At 47.4% G+C, this 21,960-nt stretch overlaps 1 protein-coding gene across 10 annotated transcripts in view; it reads left to right on the top strand.

Moving 5' to 3' along the window:
• GAPVD1 (GTPase activating protein and VPS9 domains 1) overlaps positions 1-21,960 on the top strand; it is a 131,785-nt gene that overhangs the window by 22,137 nt on the left and 87,688 nt on the right. For 6 of the 10 annotated variants that reach the window (XM_075324149.1, XM_075324153.1, XM_075324154.1 and 3 more), the window contains exons 2-9: positions 4,353-4,564; positions 5,435-6,278; positions 10,198-10,284; positions 13,092-13,226; positions 13,621-13,807; positions 14,792-14,872; positions 18,039-18,190; positions 21,167-21,296. In XM_075324149.1, the coding sequence (XP_075180264.1) occupies positions 4,380-4,564; positions 5,435-6,278; positions 10,198-10,284; positions 13,092-13,226; positions 13,621-13,807; positions 14,792-14,872; positions 18,039-18,190; positions 21,167-21,296 (1,801 nt within the window). In that variant the 5' untranslated portion in view covers positions 4,353-4,379. The remainder of the gene's footprint in view (positions 1-4,352; positions 4,565-5,434; positions 6,279-10,197; positions 10,285-13,091; positions 13,227-13,620; positions 13,808-14,791; positions 14,873-18,038; positions 18,191-21,166; positions 21,297-21,960) is intronic. The other 4 variants (XM_075324156.1, XM_075324157.1, XM_075324158.1 and 1 more) reach the window with 1 other exon arrangement.

A 21,960-nucleotide genomic window follows, 5' to 3' on the forward strand; every position in this document is an offset into this window, starting at 1 on the left:
CAGAGATCACTAGCTGCCTACTGCCTGGCCGAATTGATATGGGCCAAGTGCATGCATAAAAGAAATCACACCAGACAGTCTGATATGAAGTCTCTTCTTGGTCACAGTAAAAATGGCACCAAACAGACTGAGGAGACTCATGCGCCCTCTTGATATAGGCTAGGGGCGTACACAAGTTCAGATATGCCCATTTAGTGGGACAGTTCATGGGCTAGCGAATGGGGAGATCCGTGTTGCTGTTGATGGGTGGGTCTGACCAGTGGATGAAACCATGATGATGGGAGGGACGTCATTTAGTGGATCCATGCTGATGGTTTGGTCTGTGATGTCTTCTAGCTTGACCAGGTGTCTTCCCTTATATGGTGGTCTTCTTTCATCTGGACATTCCTCGCATTCCAAGCAAGGTGTGGATAACCGGAAATGGCGGCCATCTTTATATCTGTGTCATGTATAATCTGAAACCTGAATTATGTAAAGCAAATCGACATATTTCCCACAATCCCTTGTCAAGAGGTTAATTAAGTATTTGATAAAAAGGTCCTCCTCAACACCACTAGGCTTCTAGCATCGCTACATCTGAATCTCACAGCGATCGCCATAGAACATGACCAAAACTGCACCTGAAAAACGTGGCAAAAAATGTAGTGTGCGCACCAGGCCTGCCTAGGAAGAAGTGGTGTAATGTTTCTTAGGGATTCTTTTTTATATTATTGAGTTTTTATTAATTGATGCAAAGTTTTTGTTGGGGGAATAAAAAGTAATAGAAACTTGAGAAGTACCGGTACTCTCTCCCAAAACATGACCTCACTTTATCATCCCCTGACCGATCCTGAGACTGAGTGCAACTTTACTTTTTTTTTTTTTTTTTTTTTGCCCCCACAGCAGCGCTCCTGGCCACCCATGTGCATTAATCCGTAGGAGACGGCCGCTGCGTTTCATAGCACGGTGATTGTGCGTAGACAGTTTTGATCTGTTTTACAATGGGTGCATTGGGTTTATTTTTTGGGGGGCTTACCGGTCAGAGGAGCATAGTCCCCTGTGTGTCCTCTGTCGTGGAAGGATGACAAAATTAGAACCAGGCTGCCAGTGTGAACAGAGCCGCAGAATCCATCAGACGTTCACCTGTAATGAACCAACGCGGATATTTTGGGCAATGACATAAATAGCAGATTCCTGATTTTATGTTGTTGGACCGGCTTCGGATAACGCAGCGGGCCAGCTGGGAGGAACTCGGCGTCTATTTTTGCCATTCCTTAGTATATTCTTGTAGGTTCAGCGAAGGTAAATGGGAACACATTCGCACTATCCTCAATACTATGGGGGGGTTAATCAAGAATGATGCAGAGGATAAGATCAGAACGTCCAGAATAATGACCATTGTGGGTAACGGGCGGCATCGGGTATTTAGGGGTCTTATTGCTGTTCTCCTACAAATTGGTGATAAGAAGAAATAATTGGCTCCTTGGACCCCATTTAATCCTTTCCCTCCTCCGTTGCTGGAATTTGCAGAAGAGGAACTCGAGCGCAGAACTTGCTTTTGCTCGGCACAATGTAGCCTTTGTCAGAAGATTGCAGGGTTTATGCTAAAACACATCTTAGCAAAGAGACGCAGTCTTGTGAGCCGGCGTCTCGCACATGAAACTTCTCAAAAGACTTTACCCCCCAATACAATTTAATTGCTTATATTTAGAGCTAAAAAAAATCATTTTTGCAACTTTGGTATCATTCATCAGCTTGTCTTCGTGCTGGCTGCAGAAGGAGTTAACTGGCGGTCAATCAGTGAGCTGAGTAAGTAACTTATTTTTCTGAGCTCCACTCAGCTGATTTAGGAGCACAGATTACATTAAGGAGGATCAAGATGGACAATGACTTTTAAAGTGTGACCCACCACTGATTCTCGGACAGCTCAGTACCCTTCTCTTGTGACTGATGATGCGCTGAAAGCCCATGCAGTCAACCTGGAATGGAAGTGCTGCTCGTGTATACACATCTGTAGTGCCAAACACTGAATACAAATCACCTGTACTGTGTGTGTGTGTGTGTGTGTGTGTGTGTGTGTGGGGGCATGTATATATGTGTAGGTATATGTATGTATGTATGTATGTATGTATGTGTATATGTATATGTATGTATGTATGTATGTATGTATATGTATATATATGTATATATATGTATATATATGTATATATATATAATATTACACGCAGTTATACAGTAAAGACCAAAAGTTTGGACACACCTTCTCATTCAAGGAGATTTCTTTATTTTCAGGACTCTAAAAATTGTAGATTCACATTGAAGGCATCAGAACTATGAATTAACACATGTGGAATGAAATACCTAACAAAAAAGTGTGAAACTGAAAATATGTCTTATATTCTAGGTTCTTCAAAGTAGCCACCTTTTGCTTTCATTACTGCTTTGCACACTCTTGGCATTCTCTTGATGAGCTTCAAGAGGTAGTCACCGGAAATGGTTTTCCAACAGTCTTGAAGGAGTTCCCAGAGATGCTTGGCACTTGTTGGCCCTTTTGCCTTCACTCTCCGGTCCAGCTCACCCCAAGCCATCTCGATTGGGTTCAGGTCTGGTGACTGTGGAGGCCAGGTCATCTGGCGTAGCACCCATCACTCTCCTTTGTCAAATAGCCCTTACACAGCCTGGAGGTGTGTTTGGGGTCATTGTCCTGTTGAAAAATAATGATGGTCCAACTAAACTCAAACTGGATGGAATAGCACGCCGCTGCAAGATGCTGTGGTAGCCATACTGTATGCCTTCAATTCTGAATAAATCCCCAACAGTGTCACCAGCAAAGCCCCCCCCACACCATCACACCTCTTCCTCCATGCTTCACGGTGGGAACCAGCCATGTAGAGTCCATCCGTTCACCTTTTCTGCGTCGCAGAAAGACACGGTGGTTGGATCCAAAGATCTCAAATTTGGACTCATCAGACCAAAGCACAGATTTCCACTGGTCTAATGTCCATTCCTTGTGTTCTTTAGCCCAAACAAGTCTCTTCTGCTTGTTGCCTGTCCTTAGCAGTGGTTTCCTAGCAGCTATTTTACCATGAAGGCCTGCTGCACAAAGTCTCCTCTTAACAGTTGTTCTAGAGATGTGTCTGCTGGTAGAACTCTGTGGCATTGACCTGGTTTTTAATCTGAGCTGCTCTCAACCTACGATTTCTGAGGCAGGTGACTCGGATCAACTTATCCTCCGCAGCAGAGGTGACTCTTGGCCTTCCTTTCCTGGGGCGGTCCTCATGTGAGCCAGTTTCTTTGTAGCGTTTGATGTTTTTTGCCACTGCACTTGGGGACACTATCAGTTTTTTTCCAATTTTTCAGACTGACTGACTTTCATTTCTTAAAGTAATGATGGCCACTCGTTTTTCTTTACTTAGCTGCTTTTTTCTTGCCATAATACAAATTCTAACAGTCTATTCAGTAGGACTATCAGCTGTGTATCCACCAGACGTCTGCACAACACAACTGATGATCCCAACCCCATTTATAAGGCAAGAAATCCCACTTATTAAACCTGACAGGGCACACCTGTGAAGTGAGAACCATTTCCGGTGACTACCTCTTGAAGCTCATCAAGAGAATGCCAAGAGTGTGCAAAGTAGTAATCAAAGCAAAAGGTGGCTACTTTGAATAACCTAGAATATAAGACATATTTTCAGTGGTTTCACGCTTTTTTAAGTATTTCATTCCACATGTGTTAATTCATAGTTTTGATGCCTTCAATGTGAATCTACAATTTTCAGAGTCACGAAAATAAAGAAAACTTTGAGGTGTGTCCAAACTTTTGGTCTGTACTGTATATATTTTATATGTGGGCCAAAAAGTTTACAGTAAAAGTCTAAAGGTCAATTTATCCTCCCCTGATTCCTGTAATGTGGATATTATGGGATTCTGTGTTTTCCACCAGATCTTGATGCTGTCGATGCCCTTCCTCAGAATAGTGTCATAAACTAACTGGTAAAAATAAACGTCGCCTCCAACGGATCCTCTAATATATATATAGTAGCGGCAGTATTTATTGGTACGGAGGACAGGGTGGATGATCACACTGCTTCAGAAAAGGTGGCGTGTCTCATGATCCGGGGAATCCGCAAACACCTAGATCTCTGCAGTCTGTACCCCCAGATAAGTAAGATCTTGTTGATCATGGATGTAACCTCAACTGGTTCAAAACCCTTTTATTTTACATGAAATCACAAAAAAATAATTAACATGAAGTGTAGATGTATATATATTTTGGGAGGTTTGCATCATGATGGATGATCATTAATAATTGTGCAGGATTATCTCCATAGATGATTTTTATTCCTACTAATTTATAATATGTCTTGTAGGTCAAGCGGTTCTCGTTGCGTCCCAAAATGGTGAAGCCGGATATCCACACGCTCGCCCGCCACCTCAAGCAGGAACGCCTCTACGTTAACTCGGAAAAACAGCTCATCCAGAGGCTGAATGCAGACGTCCTGAAGACTGCAGAGAAGTTATACCGCACATCGTGGATTTCTAAACAGCAGAGAATAAATTTGGACCGACTTATACTCACAAGGTAGAGAACCCGCTTATAATTATTTTTATATAAATATATAGCTAGCTCATATATGCGAGTGTGTGTTGGTTGTTCCCTTGCCTCTTGTCGCCTGTGGTTCCCTTGCCTCTTGCCTTTTGTCTTCGGTTGTTCCCCTGCCTCTTGTCGCCCGGTGGTTCCCCTGCCTCTTGTCGCCCGGTGGTTCCCCTGCCTCTTGTCGCCCGGTGGTTCCCCTGCCTCTTGTCGCCCGGTGGTTCCCCTGCCTCTTGTCGCCCGGTGGTTCCCCTGCCTCTTGTCGCCCGGTGGTTCCCCTGCCTCTCTTCGCCCGGTGGTTCCCTTGCCTCTCTTCGCCCGGTGGTTCCCTTGCCTCTCTTCGCCCGGTGGTTCCCTTGCCTCTCTTCGCCCGGTGGTTCCCTTGCCTCTCTTCGCCCGGTGGTTCCCTTGCCTCTCTTCGCCCGGTGGTTCCCTTGCCTCTCTTCGCCCGGTGGTTCCCTTGCCTCTCTTCGCCCGGTGGTTCCCTTGCCTCTCTTCGCCCGGTGGTTCCCTTGCCTCTCTTCGCCCGGTGGTTCCCTTGCCTCTCTTCGCCCGGTGGTTCCCTTGCCTCTCTTCGCCCGGTGGTTCCCTTGCCTCTCTTCGCCCGGTGGTTCCCTTGCCTCTCTTCGCCCGGTGGTTCCCTTGCCTCTCTTCGCCCGGTGGGTCCCTTGCCTCTCTTCGCCCGGTGGGTCCCTTGCCTCTCTTCGCCCGGTGGGTCCCTTGCCTCTCTTCGCCCGGTGGGTCCCTTGCCTCTCTTCGCCCGGTGGTTCCCTTGCCTCTTCACCTTTCGTCGGTCTTGCTGTCTGTAATCACATATTCAGGGCTGTAAAAGTAAATTGATTTATTTCTTATTCCTAGTGCTGAAGCGTCACCTGCAGAATGTTGTCAGCATGCCAAGGTGCTGGAGGACACCCAGTTTGTAGACGGCTACAAGCAGCTTGGATTTCAGGAGACTGCGTATGGCGAGTTTCTTAATCGACTTCGAGAGAACCCAAGACTGATAGCCTCTTGTCTTGTGGCCGGAGAGAAGCTCAACCAGGAAAATGCTCAGAGTGTTATCCACACAGTCTTCACATCTCTGTATGGAAACTGTATCATGCAGGAGGATGAAAGCTACCTGCTGCAGGTGTTACGCTACCTGATTGAGTTTGAGCTGAAGGAAAGTGACAATCCTCGTCGTCTGCTCCGGAAAGGTACCTGTGCCTTCAGCATAATCTTCAAGCTTTTCTCTGAGGGACTGTTCTCGGCCAAGCTCTTTCTAACCGCGACATTGCATGAACCCATCATGCAGCTATTAGTTGAGGATGAAGATCATCTGGAGATAGATCCAAGCAAAGTGACGGAGCGCTTCTCCCCAGCTCAGCAGGAGAAGTTATTCGGGGAGAAGGGCAGTGACCGCTTTAGGCAGAAGGTCCAAGAGATGGTCGAGTCCAACGAAGCCAAACTGGTCACACTGGTCAACAAATTTATTGGATATTTAAAGCAAAATACCTACTGTTTCCCACACAGCCTGAGGTGGATCGTATCTCAGATGTACAAAACTCTTTCATGTGTGGAAGGTCTGGACGTTGGGGAGGTGAGGTCTATGTGCACCGACCTCCTGCTGACATGTTTCATCTGTCCCGCCATAGTGAATCCAGAGCAATATGGCATTATATCTGATGCGCCAATTAACGAAGTGGCTCGGTTCAACTTGATGCAGGTATGTAACTGTGATGGGTCTCTACACCGTGCTCCTTAATTTTCTTGGAGCCCAATTCACTTGCATTGTACTGTCATAGTTTTGAAGAATTCGTATGCAACCTCTAAGAACCCCCATTGATCCTAGGAATTAAGGGTGCATTCACTGCAAGGCCGAGTGTATTTCAGTCTGTATACGGACCACAATGCCCAGTCTGGTATCGGGTCACACAATCCAAACTTGGAGCCTCATTTGTTTAGGCATTTGAGATTGGACTCGTGAACAAGGCCTAAGGGGGTATATTTTTTCCTGCAATATACAATGTCTCCTGCCAATGATACAGGGAACAAAAGAGCTACAAATTATTATATATTATTTTTATTATTTATGATTATTTTTATTATAGCGCCATTTATTCCATGGCGCTTTACAAGTGAAAGAGGGTATACGTACAACAATCATTAACAGTACAAAACAGACTGGTATAGGAGGAGAGAGGACCCTGCCCGCGAGGGCTCACAGTCTACAGGGAATGGGTGATGGAACAATAGGTGAGGACAGAGCTGGTTGTGCAGTGGTGTACTGGGCTGAGGGTTGTTGTAGGCTTGTTGGAAGAGGTGGGTTTTGAGGTTCCTCCTTGAAGCTTTCCACGGTAGGGGAGAGTCTGATATGCTGAGGTAGAACGTTCCAGAGTATGGTGGAGGCACGGGAGAAATCTTGTATTCGATTGTGGGAAGAGGAGATAAGAGAGGAGCAGAGAAGGAGATCTTGAGGATCTGAGGTTGTGTGCAGGTAGGTACCGGGAGACTAGGTCACAGATGTGAGGAGGAGACAGGTTGTGCATGGCTTTGTATGTCATGGTTAATGTTTTGAACTGGAGTCGTTGGGTGATGGGAAGCCAGTGAAGGGATTGGCAGAGTGGCGAGGCTGGTGAGTAGCGAGGGGAGATGTGGATTAAGCGGGCCGCAGAGTTTAGGATAGATTGGAGGGGTGCAAGAGTGTTGGAAGGGAGGCCAGAGAGCAGGAGGTTGCAGTAGTCGAGGCGGGAGATGATGAGGGCATGCACTAATGTTTTTGCTGATTCTTGGTTAAGGAAAGCACGGATCCGGGAGATATTTTTGAGTTGTAGTCTGCATGAGGTGAAGAGGGCTTGGATGTGTGGCTTGAAGGATAGAGCAGAGTCGAGGGTTACTCCAAGACAACGAGCTTGTGAGACTGGAGAGAGTGAGCAACCATCAAGTTTGATGGAAAGGCTTGTTGGAGGAGATGAATGAGGAGGAGGTGGAAAGACTATTCTGTTTTGTCCATGTTAAGCTTTAGGAATCGCGCAGAGAAGAGGGATGAAATAGCAGACAGACATTGCGGGATTCTGGTTAGTAGAGAGGTAATGTCAGGACCAGAGAGGTAGATCTGTGTGTCATCGGCATAGAGATGATACTGGAAGCCGTGGGACTCTATGAGCTGTCCCAGGCCGAAGATGGAGAACAGCAGGGGTCCAAGAACTAAACCTTGGGGGACACCGACAGATAGGGGGCGAGATGAGGAAGTGGTGTGAGAATGGGAGACGCTGAAAGTACAGTCGGTTAGGTATGAAGAGATCTAAGAGCATCTCCTTCATCCTTCTGATCGGTGGAGCTCCTTGCACCTTATGAAATGGTAAAACCCCATATCCTAAGGATGCAACAATTTATTTTTTACTTTACTGTCTGCATAGTGTGTAAGGGGCTTATCCCCCCGATCTCCAACCCAAGGATTTGAGCAAAAACATTTTCAGTGCAGGGATTAATCTATGGTGGTCCATAATCCCTACCAAACCTGAGCGGTCATTACTTCTGCAGGTGACGTCTTCTGTGTCATTAAGCCTCGTGTGGATTTGATGTTGCCGACTGTTGTAGTAGTGATGACTTCCCTGGTCCGGCTACCATTAGGGCAGCGCAAGTTTTTGGTCGTAAAGGGAACCTGTCACCAGATTTAATGACTATAAGCTGTGGCCACCACCAGTGAGCCCTTATATTCATCATTCTAGAATACTTTATATAAAATGCCAGGCCGTGCTGTATAATGTAAATATCAGGGTTTTTTTTAGAATACTCACCTAGGGGGCGGTCCGGGCCGATGGGTGTCGCTGCTCTCCGGTCCGGCGCTTCCCCTCTTCGGCTCTTGCAGGCCTCTGCCTTCTTCTGAGGCCCAGTGTGGGTCTTACGCCATTTACAAAGGCCGGCTTTGCGGTCTTGCGCAGGTGCACTTTGATCTTCCCTGCTCAGGGCAGATCAAAGTACCACATTGTGCATGCGTGGACGGTCTTTAAAGGGAACCTGTCACCACTTTTTTGGCCCATAAGCTGCAGCCACCACCACCGGGCTCTTATATACAGCATGTTAGAATGCTGTATATAAGAGCCCGAGCTGAGAGTGTAACGTAAACACTTTATAATACTTAACGGTTGTGCAGTGGGCCTTATGGGCGTCTCCGTTCTCCGGTGCGGGCGCCTCCTCTTTCAGCCGTCTTCGTCCTCTTTCTGAAGCCTGTGTGCATGACGTGGCTATGTCATACATACTTGCTGGTCCTGCGCAGGCGCACTACAATACTTTGATCTGTCCTTCTCAGGACCTGAATGCCGGCAAGTGTGTATGACGTCGGATGCATCATGCACAGCGGCTAGAGAAGGAGATCAAAGATGGCCAAATTATGCGGCGCCGACAACGGAGACGCCCATTATGTCCACCGCGCGACCGTTAGGTAAGTATTATAAAGTGTTTTTTATGTTATACCCCCGGCCTGGGCTCTTATATACAGAATTCTAACATGCTGTATATAAGAGCCCGGTGGTGGTGGCTGCAGCTTATAGGCCAAAAAAGTGGTGACCAGTTCCCTTTAAGAGCTGCGCGCACTGGGAAAAGCGTTTTCTTAAGAAAAATTCGCACCCTCGGCAAGAAAACACACCCGAAATACTCATGCGGATTTACCACGGTTTGTTGTGGTTTTTCCGCGGGTTGGTTCCAGCGGTTTTTAACCATTATTTAATGGTAAATCCGCATGTACCTGTGGAAAAGAAGTGACATGCTGCTACTTTTTGCTACAGGAATTCTGCAGCAAAAACCTCTAGGTAAAAAAAAAAAAAACTCAGTGTGTGCACACCATTTTTGATTTCTCAGATTTTGCTGGGGAAGGATTGCAGGAAGGTTATCAGCAAAAAACGCACCTTTTCTGCAGTAAAAACCGCGGCTGAAACGCAGTGTTGCGCACAGGGCCTAACTTTTTCCACGCGCATGCGCACTACAATACTTTGAGCAGGGCAGATCAAGGTGCACCTGCGCAGGACCGCAATGCCGAACTGTGTGGCTGACGTAGACGCGTCGTCCATACTGGGCTGGGTAGAAGGACCGTGATCGCCGAAGAGAGGAACCGCCGGACCGGAGAGCAGCGACACCCATCGGACCGCTTCACCCCTAGGTGAGGGCTATCAAACTGATTTTTTACATTATACACCGCAGCCTGGGCTCTTATATACAGCATTCCAGAAATCTGTATATAAGAGCTCACTGGTGGTGGCCTCAGCTTATAGGGGCCCTAAATCTGATGACCGCTTCTCTTTAACTCTACTTTGCACCTGAAACGCGTGGTAAAGGGTTTAGAAAGCACCAAAACACTGGATCAATGACGGATCTGGGTTTTTATCAGATCTGTTAGGTGTAAATGTCCGGTGCGGGTCAACAAGTACGTGTCCATTGTGTGAAATCCCAGCCATACAAGTCACGGAGACCCCGGCTAAGAAATCTATTCCCCCGGCGCACTGTTTCCCTTTGATATAGTGTCAAAGGAATCATTATAGGAAAGCCGGGCTGGATGGGATTCCTGTTGGCAGCGTCCGCAGCGCTCAGTGAATACGGCCGATCTGGATATAACAAACCAGCCATTCATCTCCTTGTCTCTTCTCTAGGTTGGCCGCCTTCTGCAGCAGTTGGCTCTGACGGGATTCGAGGAAGGGGATTCTCGCAGCAGGAACAATCTCAGTAAATTTGACAAAGTAAGTAATGTAATGTGAAGACAAAGACGATCGAAGAACCGAATCCTCAGCCGTTAAGTGACGGAGGGTTACTTCTGGGTTTTATGTGCTTGAGTCCAGTGTAAACCGAATGCACGGAAAACCTAAAAGTGAGAATCTAGTTTTTTAAAGGATCTCCAAGAGTTCTATAGTGTGTCCACCCATATCCTGTCCACAGCCATTAACTTGAGAACGGCGGCAGCTATAGGCATAGAAGTGGTGTCTAGGTATAGTAAAGTAGCCATGCGCTATGCAATGAAACCACCTATAGCGCCACCTGGTGGAAAACAACGGAGTTAGCATTTTTATCTTGAAAACGGAACGAGATAGAGAAAAAAAGTTAATTACAAAGTTGTAGGGAATCATCAATTCAATACGAATCGACACCTTGCATACAGAAATGCTATGATTAGAACGTGTAAAACTCACAAGGCTGCAGACGTGAAGCAATACCTCATGGAGACCTTCCTACAAGTCATTGGGTATGGTGGTTGCATGGAGTGGCCTCCGCTCACCTGACCTGACCCCATTGGACTTCTTTCTGTGAGGTCACATCAAACAGCAGGTGTATGCGACCCCTCCACAAACATTGCAGGACCTACAACGACGTATTACAGATGCTTGTGCAAACGTGTCACCTACCATATTGCACAGCGTGCAGCAAGATACAGTATGCTGTCACGAGTCCAGTGTGCATTGCAGATGACAGGGGCCACTTTGAGCATCAAAGATACATGAGCGCCATATGCGTGACCAGCATTCAATGTTTGGGGGGGGGGGGGGGTCATGGGTTTCATATCATAGCATTTCTGTATGTAAAGTGTCGATTCGTATTGAATTGATGATTCCCTACAATTTCTTAATTCACACTTTTCCTCTATCTTGTTCCGTTTTCGAGATAAAAATGCTAACTCCGTTGTTTCCACCAGGTGGCGCTATAGGTGGTTTCATTGCGTAGCGCATGGCTACTTTACTATACCTAGACACCACTCCTATGCTTATAGCTGGCGCTGTTCTCAAGTTAATGGCAGTAGACAGGATATGTGTGGACAGTCAGCTGAGGACACAGGCATTCATCTCCTTATCCCTTCAGTTTAATTAACTGGCACACTTCAAGGCTATGGCTTGGGGCCTAGGGTGGCCATACAGTCTGTGGGATATTGGGAACATATTCTCTTGGTTGACTGCAATAAGGATCGTTTTTTGTGTCTTTGGTTCAGAAAGAGAAGTAAACCGTGAGGACACACCGCTGATAGCAGATTATTCTCCCTCCAGAACAAGGATTGGGCATGTTGACACTCAGTATGCCCAATCCTTTATAAACCAGCATTGGTCATACGAACGCCTGCGGAACTTTTCGGTGACATTAAATTGTTAGCTTCAAGTGGCAAGAAGTAAAATATTTGTCCCCCATGTATTCCTGGTCATCTTCTGCAAGTAAAAGCAGTCAGGAGTGCTGCAGGTGGTTATCGTACGAAGAATTAAGGAATGTTCACATCACACTGGTGGTTGCTCTGGGAAAGCCCCAAGCACATATCTGAAATGTACCCACGGTATTCTAATCGCCCGATTAGGAGGAAGTGTTACTTTGGGCTCCATTAAATAGTATTCCGAATGAAACTTTTTTTTTTTTTCTGGGAGTTCATACAGTGTTATCCATTGGGAAATCCTACAACATGTTCTCGAAATTCGGTAAACTAGCTCTTTCCCAGTTGCTTGGTACTCATAACTAGTGATGAGCGGGCACTACCATGCTCAGGTGCTCGGTACTCATAACTAGTGATGAGCGAGCACTACCATGCTCAGGTGCTCGGTACTCATAACTAGTGATGAGCGAGCACTACCATGCTCAGGTGCTCGGTACTCATAACTAGTGATGAGCGAGCACTACCATGCTCAGGTGCTCGGTACTCATAACTAGTGATGAGTGAGCACTACCACGCTCGGGTGCTCAGTACTCGTAACTAGTGATGAGCGGGCACTACCATGCTCGGGTGCTCAGTACTCGTAACTAGTGATGAGCGGGCACTACCATGCTCAGGTGCTCAGTACTCGTAACTAGTGATGAGCGGGCACTACCATGCTCGGGTGCTCAGTACTCGTAACTAGTGATGAGCGGGCACTACCATGCTTGGGTGCTCAGTACTCGTAACTAGTGATGAGTGGGCACTACCATGCTTAGGTGCTCAGTACTCGTAACTAGTGATGAGCGGGCACTACCATGCTCAGGTGCTCTGTACTTGTAACTAGTGATGAGCGGGCACTACCATGCTCGGGTGCTCTGTACTTGTAACTAGTGATGAGCGGGCACTACCATGCTCAGGTGCTCAGTACTCGTAACTAGTGATGAGTGGGCACTACCATGCTTAGGTGCTCAGTACTCGTAACTAGTGATGAGCGGGCACTACCATGCTTGGGTGCTTGTAACGAACAGTTGGATGCTCAGATGGGTGCAACTCAAGTACCTGAGTGTAATGGAAGTCAATGGGGAACGCAACAATTTTTCCGGAAGAGTTTCCAGCAAAATGCTTGAGTTCCCCATTGACTTCCATTACACTCGGGCACCCGAGTCGCGTCCATCCGAGCAAAAACTGCTTGTTACGAATACCTGCGCATGGCAGTGCTCACTCATCACTGATATGGAGGTATTGGGAGATTGAGGCAGTGCAAAAGTGTTAGGCTCTGTTCACATGTCCCGTTTTCATCCATGAGTAGTGGGATAAATAGGGAACACTTGGATATTATTAGCAGATGGTAGATGTGACCGTGTTTCTTTCTTCTCCCCGTAGAGCTGCGTTGCTGCTTTCCTGGATGTAGTTATTGGGGGCCGAGCGGTGGAAACTCCTCCGTTATCTTCCGTAAACCTCCTGGAAGGCTTAAGTCGCACCGTTGTGTATATGACGTACGACCAGTTGGTCTCTTTGGTGAGCACCTATATTTCTTTTCCCTAATTCTTAAGCTTTTACTTGACACAAACGTAATTTTTCATCCTGGCAGGTCTCGGGAAATTTGTTTTATTCATTCAGATAAACATGGCCGCTAATTTAGTCACATCAGTGACCTCCCAAACTTCCGATCCTTTGCGTTTGTGCACCATACACTGCAGTTTCTTATTGTGCTAGTGACTCTATGGGGTTGTCCACTCCCATAGAACCCAACTTTTCGACTGCAACTTGTTTAAAAGAAAAGCACTAAGTCCTTTACTCACCCTCCCCAGGTCCTGCACGAAGTCTACATTTCAGCTCATGGCTTGCAATTGTCTGCAGCCATGACAATGCTACAGCCAATCATCGGTGTAATGTTGCTTTTGCTTTACAGCTTGGTTTCCTGCGTGGCGTCATATCTGACCAGCTGCGAGAAGAGGATAGGATGGCCCTGGAAAACCTCCTGGCTACCGTGCCACAAACCAAGCCAGGAAAGAACAACCATGACGGTACTCCTTACAGCACCCCTCAGCTGTCTCCGGCCACCACGCCGGCCTGCAGAAAGAACAGGCTCCCTATAGGTGAGTGTGAGGTTTCATGATTGTGTCCGGGACGTCTCCTTATGTCTCGGCAAATATCCCTTTTGTACAACGTGAAGCATAACGGGCAACACACATGTCTGAGTTGTTGACTTTTATAGTACAGGAAAATTTAATGGCATTTCACCAAATCCTATCCACACTAGCGGTCGTTTTTGGGATGGTGTGGGACACCATTCTTAAATTTGGCAATGTCCGTATCCTAATGGGACTCTTTATTCTATTACCTATAACAGTACTGGCCTGCACTAGTTTCACCACATTATTTGTGATCTGTAGCACATAAGTGCCATTCTAATTCATAAGTGCCACATATTAATGCCATTCTGAAGGTCCATTTACATGGCACGATTATCGTGAACAAGCTTTTCTAAACGGGCTGCCGAAACGCTCGTTGGTACTAGTGAACCGATGGCACGTATGACTGTGTCCACTGCCAGATGTATCCCGTATGATCATGTACATGCCACAGTAGGGTGAAATGTTGTGTGCACAGACCCCTATAATTTTTTCATGTCGGATGTTTATTTCGTGATCTAATTTCATTCTTTCTTTTGCAAAATTCTGAAATTCGGCTAAATCCATATCCTAATGGGACTCTTAATTCTGTTACCTATGACCGTACTGGCCTGCAGGATCTCTGCTCTGGTTATGCCACATTAGTTGGGATCTGTAGCACATAAGTGGTAATTGTCATTCTTAAGGTCCATTTACATGCCATGATTATTGTGAACGAGCGTTTCTAAACAGGATTCCGAAACGCTCGTTGGTACCCAATAGTTAACCGATGGCATGTGTGACTGTCTACTGCCAGACGTATCCCGTATGATCATGTACATGCTACAGTAGGGTGAATTGTTGTGTGTACTGAGCCCTATAACTATTTTTTCATGTTGGATGTTTCATTCATGATCTAATTTCATTCTTTCTTTTGCAAACGCAAAATAAAATGGATTGACTCCTTAGGGCAGCAGCTCGCAGCCATGACAGTCTGGGACACGTCCGCTTCCAACCTCTCCTCGCACATAAACCTGGTGACTCCTTTTGGTGTGTAATTAGGAAATCCTTCTGTCAAGAAGAGAGTTTCAGCCATTTTTGGCATGTGACTGAGCTTGGCGGGGGCGGGGGGTGGATAAATGTCACTCATGTGCCAAGTGGCATCATTGCATCAAGTCCTCATCTCGATGGCCTGTTACCAGCTATGCATGTGCCTGCCACCATCGCTACTGTTCACCACGTCCATTTCGTAACGGCTCAAACCAAAAATCCTGATCTAGGTGTTTTATCAAATACCAGTGTTTCCCCGAAAATAAGTCTGGTCTCAGATTTTTTTGCTCTCAAAGATGCGCTACGGCTTATTTTCAGGGGATGTCTTATATTTTCCCATGAACAACAATCCACATTTATTCTGGAACACAAAAATAAACATTTATTTAAATATAATCATGTGATCACATTCTGGAACATCAACATTTTGTGTTATCCTGTTACTGGTCAGATGCACATTTTCTTATCTGATCTGCTATTCTCGTGGGGCAGACTTGTCCTATATTGGTGGGGACAGACCATATTTACAAAGGGTTAAATTACCTGCATAAATGTGTATATACTCTATGTACTGCTAAGTTTACCCCAAAAGAAAGCAGGAAGCCCCTAAAAGAATCGCACTTACCAGACTCCAAACAGACTCTTTGGGACGTCGGCTATCTCTTTGGGACGTCGGCTATCTCTTTGGGACGTCGGCTATCTCTTTGGGACGTCTGCTAGCTCTTTGGGACGTCTGCTAGCTCTTTGGGACGTCGGCTATCTCTTTGGGACGTCGGCTATCTCTTTGAGACGTCGGCTATCTCTTTGGGACGTCGGCTATCTCTTTGGGACGTCGGCTATCTCTTTGGGACGTCGGCTATCTCTTTGGGACGTCGGCTATCTCTTTGGGACGTCGGCTATCTCTTTGGGACGTCGGCTATCTCTTTGGGACGTCGGCTATCTCTTTGGGACGTCGGCTATCTCTTTGGGACGTCGGCTATCTCTTTGGGACGTCGGCTATCTCTTTGGGACGTCGGCTATCTCTTTGGGACGTCGGCTATCTCTTTGGGACGTCGGCTATCTCTTTGGGACGTCGGCTATCTCTTTGGGACGTCGGCTATCTCTTTGGGACGTCGGCTATCTCTTTGGGACGTCGGCTATCTCTTTGGGACGTCGGCTATCTCTTTGGGACGTCGGCTATCTCTTTGGGACGTCGGCTATCTCTTTGGGACGTCGGCTATCTCTTTGGGACGTCGGCTATCTCTTTGGGACGTCGGCTATCTCTTTGGGACGTCGGCTATCTCTTTGGGACGTCGGCTATCTCTTTGGGACGTCGGCTATCTCTGATGAAGAGTTCTGCTATATTTAGCATTTTTAGCTGCTTGGACACTTCCTTATGGAACCACAGCTAGGGCTTATTTTTGGAGTAGGGATTATATTTCAAGCATATTCCAAAAAATTGCCCAAAAATTCTTGTAGAGCTTATTTTTGGAGTATGTGTTATTTTTGGGGAAACATGGTATCTATCTACATATACACGCGCACACACCTTGCACATAAAGATCAGTCTCCTCTAAAGCTTTAGACCCCTGCAATTAAGAAACCTTTGGTTACATGCCGTGATGTCACAAAGGTCCTGAAGCAGTCCTATCCTCGGGATATAAACGCTGGGGGCCCTGTGAAACTCCCCAGTTTGCTCTCCCTTCCCCCTAATACCAGTGCTGCGTACCACCCTGACTCCTGTTCAGTTTTTAGACTCCTGCAATCAAGAGACCTTTGGTCACATGACTGAAGTCATCAAAGGTCCTTAACCAAAATTAACCTTGTAATACAACTGCTGAGGTCCTTAAGAGAGTGGGGGCCCTGATAAATTGCGCAGTTTGATTCCCCCTAACGCCAGCCCTGACTGTAACTAGGGCTTATTTTTTTTATGTAGGACTTGTATCTCAACCATACACCAAAAAAAATCCTGCAAAATCATTCAGGGTAGGTCTTATTTTCAGGGAAACAGCTGAAGATTATAAAATGACATTTGGGCTATGTGCGCACGCTGCGGATTTGCTGCAGAAAATGTGTCTAACATTTCTGCAATCATTCCCCAGCAAAACATATGGGTATAAAAAAATGCTGTGCGCACACTTTTTTTTTTGTTTTTTTTTTATTATACCTGCGGAATTAATGTGCATGTCGCTTCTTTTCGCAGGTACCTGTGGTTTTTGCCATAGCTAATGGTAAAAAACCCGCAGGGACCAACCCGCGGCAAAAATGTGGGTGTGGTTTTACCGCAGTTTTTGCCGTGAGTGCGGTATTCTGCCAGAGAGTGTGGCTTTTTCTTCAGAAAAGTCCATTTTCTAGTGTGCACATAGCCTTATGCAGATATTTGGTGCCTAAATCCCCATTGAAAATCTGGTACAAGGTCCAATATGATGCAGGTGCAGTGGCGTGTGCCGTGGATTTTGTCGGTAGATTTCTCCACTTGGTGCACAAAGCCGCAGCAAAATTTTCAATCCGAGGCAATAGAGGCTGCCAGGGAGTGTAACGCGGTAATATGGAGCACTGGATGGCGGCACTTCCACGTGCGTGTGGCCAAAGTCTTCCTTTTGGGGTCAAAGCTACCGTAAGGGACACTTCTCGTGGTGCCGGTTGGACATTTTGGAGGTGCCCTATATGTATCCTTGCCACATGGTCATTGTAGTACAGTTCTTTCTGAATGGTTTCAACATGAATACCTTTCTGACGATGCCGAGGATGGAGGGATGGCAGTGTCTGTCCGCTCGGCCGCCCGGCATGCTCAGTTCTGAATCTCATCATCTTGGAGACCTCGGCCTGCGTTATCCATCACGTGCATGTCTCCATCAATGTTCATTGCAGGCTGTGGGAAACGTCTTTGTCCGTGTGTCCGCTTTCATAGCCCGTAGAATATTTGCATCTGTCCATTGATGTGTACGTGGATTCTTCTTTTTTCATACGTTTGTATCCACCACAAACATTCTAAGTCACCGGCGACTTTGCTGCACTATTAATTCCCAAAAACATAATTTTCCGCTTTCATTTGTACTGAAAAAAGAAGGCATGGCTTTCCTGTGTCTGGAGTGTTACGTGGACTTTTGTGCTGTCCGTGGACTCTTTGTATTTTTCCCCATTTTATTAGAAAGGATGAAGTAACGCTCATTGTCTTCTCTGGCAGTGACTCGCAGCAGGAGCAAATCCAACCTTCTCGAGGTTGAACACGAAGGATCCCTTCAAGACGCTGCGCCCCAAGATCAACCCGAAGAAGTGCTTGTGATTTCACTGGGAACAGGGCCACAGCTTACCCCTGGCATGATGTCCGAGAACGAGGTAGCCACAATCGCCTGGGACTAGTCACAAACTTGGTTTGGTTCTGATATATACATGTCTTAAAGCGATTTTTTTTTTTGGTTTTGGGAAATACCTGTTCCCCGGCTGCAGTTGGTTGAGGAAAAAAAAACCTGTGCTTTATTCACCCTCGCCAGGTCCAGAGCTGAGTCGCCGCTGCTGCGCCTGGTGTCTTATGGTCTGCAGCACAGACGTCACATCAACAGCTCTGCAGTCAGTGCGCTCATTGACAGCGGAAGCTGCAGAGGTCATTGATTGGTTGCAGCGCTGTTGTTGTGACGTCAGCCCTGTAGACAATAACCCAAATTGTGAGCAGAGGAGGAGACTCAATGCTGGACCCAGGAAAGGTGAGTAGAGGACAGTGTTTGTGTTGTGTGTTTTTTTTTTTTTTTGTTTTTTTTTTTTTTTTTGTTAAAACCAATTGCAGCCAGGGAAGAGCCAACCATACATCTGGGAAGTCAATCAGCTGATCACTTGCCATTCACAATTGTTTTGTGGTTATGTTGTTGATCCTTGTCTGCTGTGATCTGAGCTTTCATTATCGGTATGTTGATCTAGTGTTGTGCATGAAATACATTTCAAGTACAGCGACTGAAAAAAAAATTCAACATGGCAGATAAACATTTTGACATATCAACTGTGTTAGGCTAGTTTCACACTTGTGTTGAACGGTATCCGTTGCATTGTGTTGTGTGACGGATGCAACGGATGTGTTGCATATAGTGGCACAACGGATGCTGCAAAACGGAATCAGTTTTGATTTTTTTTTTTTTTTTTTTACAGTTTTACCCGGCGGCAGACTATTGTGAACGATCAGCTGATCGCTCTCAATAGCCGGCCGCCGGGTGATCAGCTGATCGCTCCCTGCAGCCGACCGCCGGGTGATCAGCTGAGCGCTGTCACTTGCCAGTGCCCAGGCATGCTGGCGGGCGGGCATGCCAGCGGGCGGGCGGTCGGCTGAGCGCTGTCACTTGTTCAGCTGAACGTTCGGCCACCGCGAGCCAAAATAAAGTTTGTGATTTAAAAAAAAAAAAAGAGCATGCGCAGTGAAATCCAGAGGATTCCGCTGCTCAAAACAACGTTACATGCTGCGTTCCTCCCGCTGGGCGGAAGCAACGGAGCGTCACCCAGCAGAAGCAACGCAGGTCCTTTTGGTACAATCCATCAACCATACAAGTCTATGGGAAACAGCGGAATCCGTTAACGGATTCCGCTGTTTTCCAAAAAGGCGGATTGTAACGGAAGGAAAACAACGCAAGTGTGAAAGTACCCTTAAGCATCCATGCCATGCTTGGTTTTTCTCCTTTTCCTCCTCCCGCCCCCCCCCTCCTCTCTTTCCCCCCCTCCTCTCTTCCCCCCCCTCCTCTCTTCCCCCCCCTCCTCTCTTTCCCCCCCTCCTCTCTTTCCCCCCCTCCTCTTTCCCCCCCTCCTCTCTTTCCCCTCCTCCTCTCTTTCCCCTCCTCCTCTCTTTCCCCTCCTCCTCTCTTTCCCCTCCTCCTCTCTTTCCCCTCCTCCTCTCTTTCCCCTCCTCCTCTCTTTCCCCCCCTCCTCTCTTTCCCCCCCTCCTCTCTTTCCCCCCCTCCTCTCTCTTTCCCCCCTCCTCTCTCTTTCCCCCCCTCCTCTCTCTTTCCCCCCCTCCTCTCGCTTTCCCCCCCTCCTCTCGCTTTCCCCCCCTCCTCTCGCTTTCCCCCCCTCCTCTCGCTTTCCCCCCCTCCTCTCGCTTTCCCACCCTCCTCCTCTACCTTTCCCCCCCTCTCTCTACCTTTCCCCCCCTCCTCTCTACCTTTCCCCCCCCTCCTCTCTCTTTCCCCCCACCTCTCTACCTTTCCCCCACCTCTCTACCTTTCCCCCCTCCTCTCTACCTTTCCCCCCCTCCTCTCTACCTTCCCCCCCCTCCTCTCTACCTTTCCCCCCCTCCTCTCTACCTTTCCCCCCCTCCTCTCTACCTTTCCCCCCCTCCTCTCTACCTTTCCCCCCCACCTCTCTACCTTTCCCCCCCACCTCTCTACCTTTCCCCCCCACCTCTCTACCTTTCCCCCCCACCTCTCTACCTTTCCCCCCCTCCTCTCTACCTTTCCCCCCCTCCTCTCTACCTTTCCCCCCCTCCTCTCTACCTTCCCCCCCCTCCTCTCTACCTTCCCCCCCCTCCTCTCTACCTTCCCCCCCCTCCTCTCTACCTTCCCCCCCCTCCTCTCTACCTTCCCCCCCTCCTCTCTACCTTCCCCCCCCTCCTCTCTACCTTCCCCCCCCTCCTCTCTACCTTCCCCCCCCTCCTCTCTACCTTCCCCCCCCTCCTCTCTACCTTCCCCCCCCCTCCTCTCTACCTTCCCCCCCCTTTCCTCCTCTCTCTGACCTTTTCCCCCCTTTCCTCCTCTCTCTGACCTTTTCACCCCTTTCCTCCTCTCTCTGACCTTTTCACCCCTTTCCTCCTCTCTCTGACCTTTTCACCCCTTTCCTCCTCTCTCTGACCTTTCTCCCTTTTATCAGACTCCATACTGTTGTTTTACTTAAAGGCTTCATCACTTGGTGATTATCATTGCTGTGACTAGCTGGTTCTGTCCGGCATGGCCCCTCTTCTGATAGTACATTGACAGTAGAGTGTCAATCTCTATAGAGATCCTGGCGTGGCCGGTAGCAGTTTTCTCAGCTCTGCTGGTTTTACTAAATCTAAAATTTAGATTATTATTATTATTATTATTATTATTATTATTATTATTATTATTATTATTATTATTTAGATTTATTAAGATTATATCAGAACGGCTGCAGCCAGTAATCTAAGTGATACATCGTTAGATTCAGAGTCTCTTTGCCTACATCATGCTGCTCTCAGATGAGTTGGCAAAAACCTGCTGACAGATTCCTTTTACATTTTTTCAGCCTTCCAAAATCTCTTGTATTTGGTCACCTATAGTTGATGATACACCACCTGTGCTTTTTTCTTTTGTATGGTTTCAGGTAATGAATATGCAGCTTGTGGACGGAGGACAAGCAGATGTGCCGGTGGATGAAACAAAGCTTCATGGAAAGCCTGACAAGACCTTACGTTTTTCTCTCTGTAGTGATAACTTGGAAGGCATCTCAGAAGGTGAGGGCCTTAAAGGGGTTGTCTCACGGCAGCAATGCATGCCATATTCAATAACAACCCCTTTTAAGATAGTGCCGTTGGGGGAGGGGTATGCTTCCTATAATTCCTTCCTATACATAAATAGCCAGGAGGACTGGAGACAATCGCTGATCCTTCATACAGCTGATTGTTGCCATTGCCAAGAGTTGGCCTATCCTTAGACAATCTCTATTAGATTAGTGGGTAAGGAACTGTAAAGGGGGCTTTACACGCTACGACATCGCTAATGCGAACTCGTTGGGGTCACAGAATTGGTGACGCACATCCGGCCACATTAGCGATGCTGTTGCGTGTGACACCGATGAGCGATTTTGCATCGTTGCAAAAACGTGCAAAATCGCTCATCTGTGACATGGGGGTCCATTCTCAAAAATCGTTACTGCAGCAGTAACGAAGTTGTTCCTCGTTCCTGCGGCAGCACACATCGCTCCGTGTGACACCGCAGGAACGAGGAACCTCTCCTTACCTGCCTCTCGGCCGCTATGCTGAAGGAAGGAGGTGGGCGGGATGTTACGTCCCGCTCAGCTCCGCCCCTCCGCTGCTATTGGGCGGCTGCTCAGTGACGCCGCTGTGACGCCGCACGGACCTCCCCTTAGAAAGGAGGCGGTTCGCCGGTCACAGCGAC

Source organism: Anomaloglossus baeobatrachus, chromosome 9, assembly GCF_048569485.1.
Source record: "Anomaloglossus baeobatrachus isolate aAnoBae1 chromosome 9, aAnoBae1.hap1, whole genome shotgun sequence".
NCBI classification, from domain to species: domain Eukaryota; kingdom Metazoa; phylum Chordata; class Amphibia; order Anura; family Aromobatidae; genus Anomaloglossus; species Anomaloglossus baeobatrachus.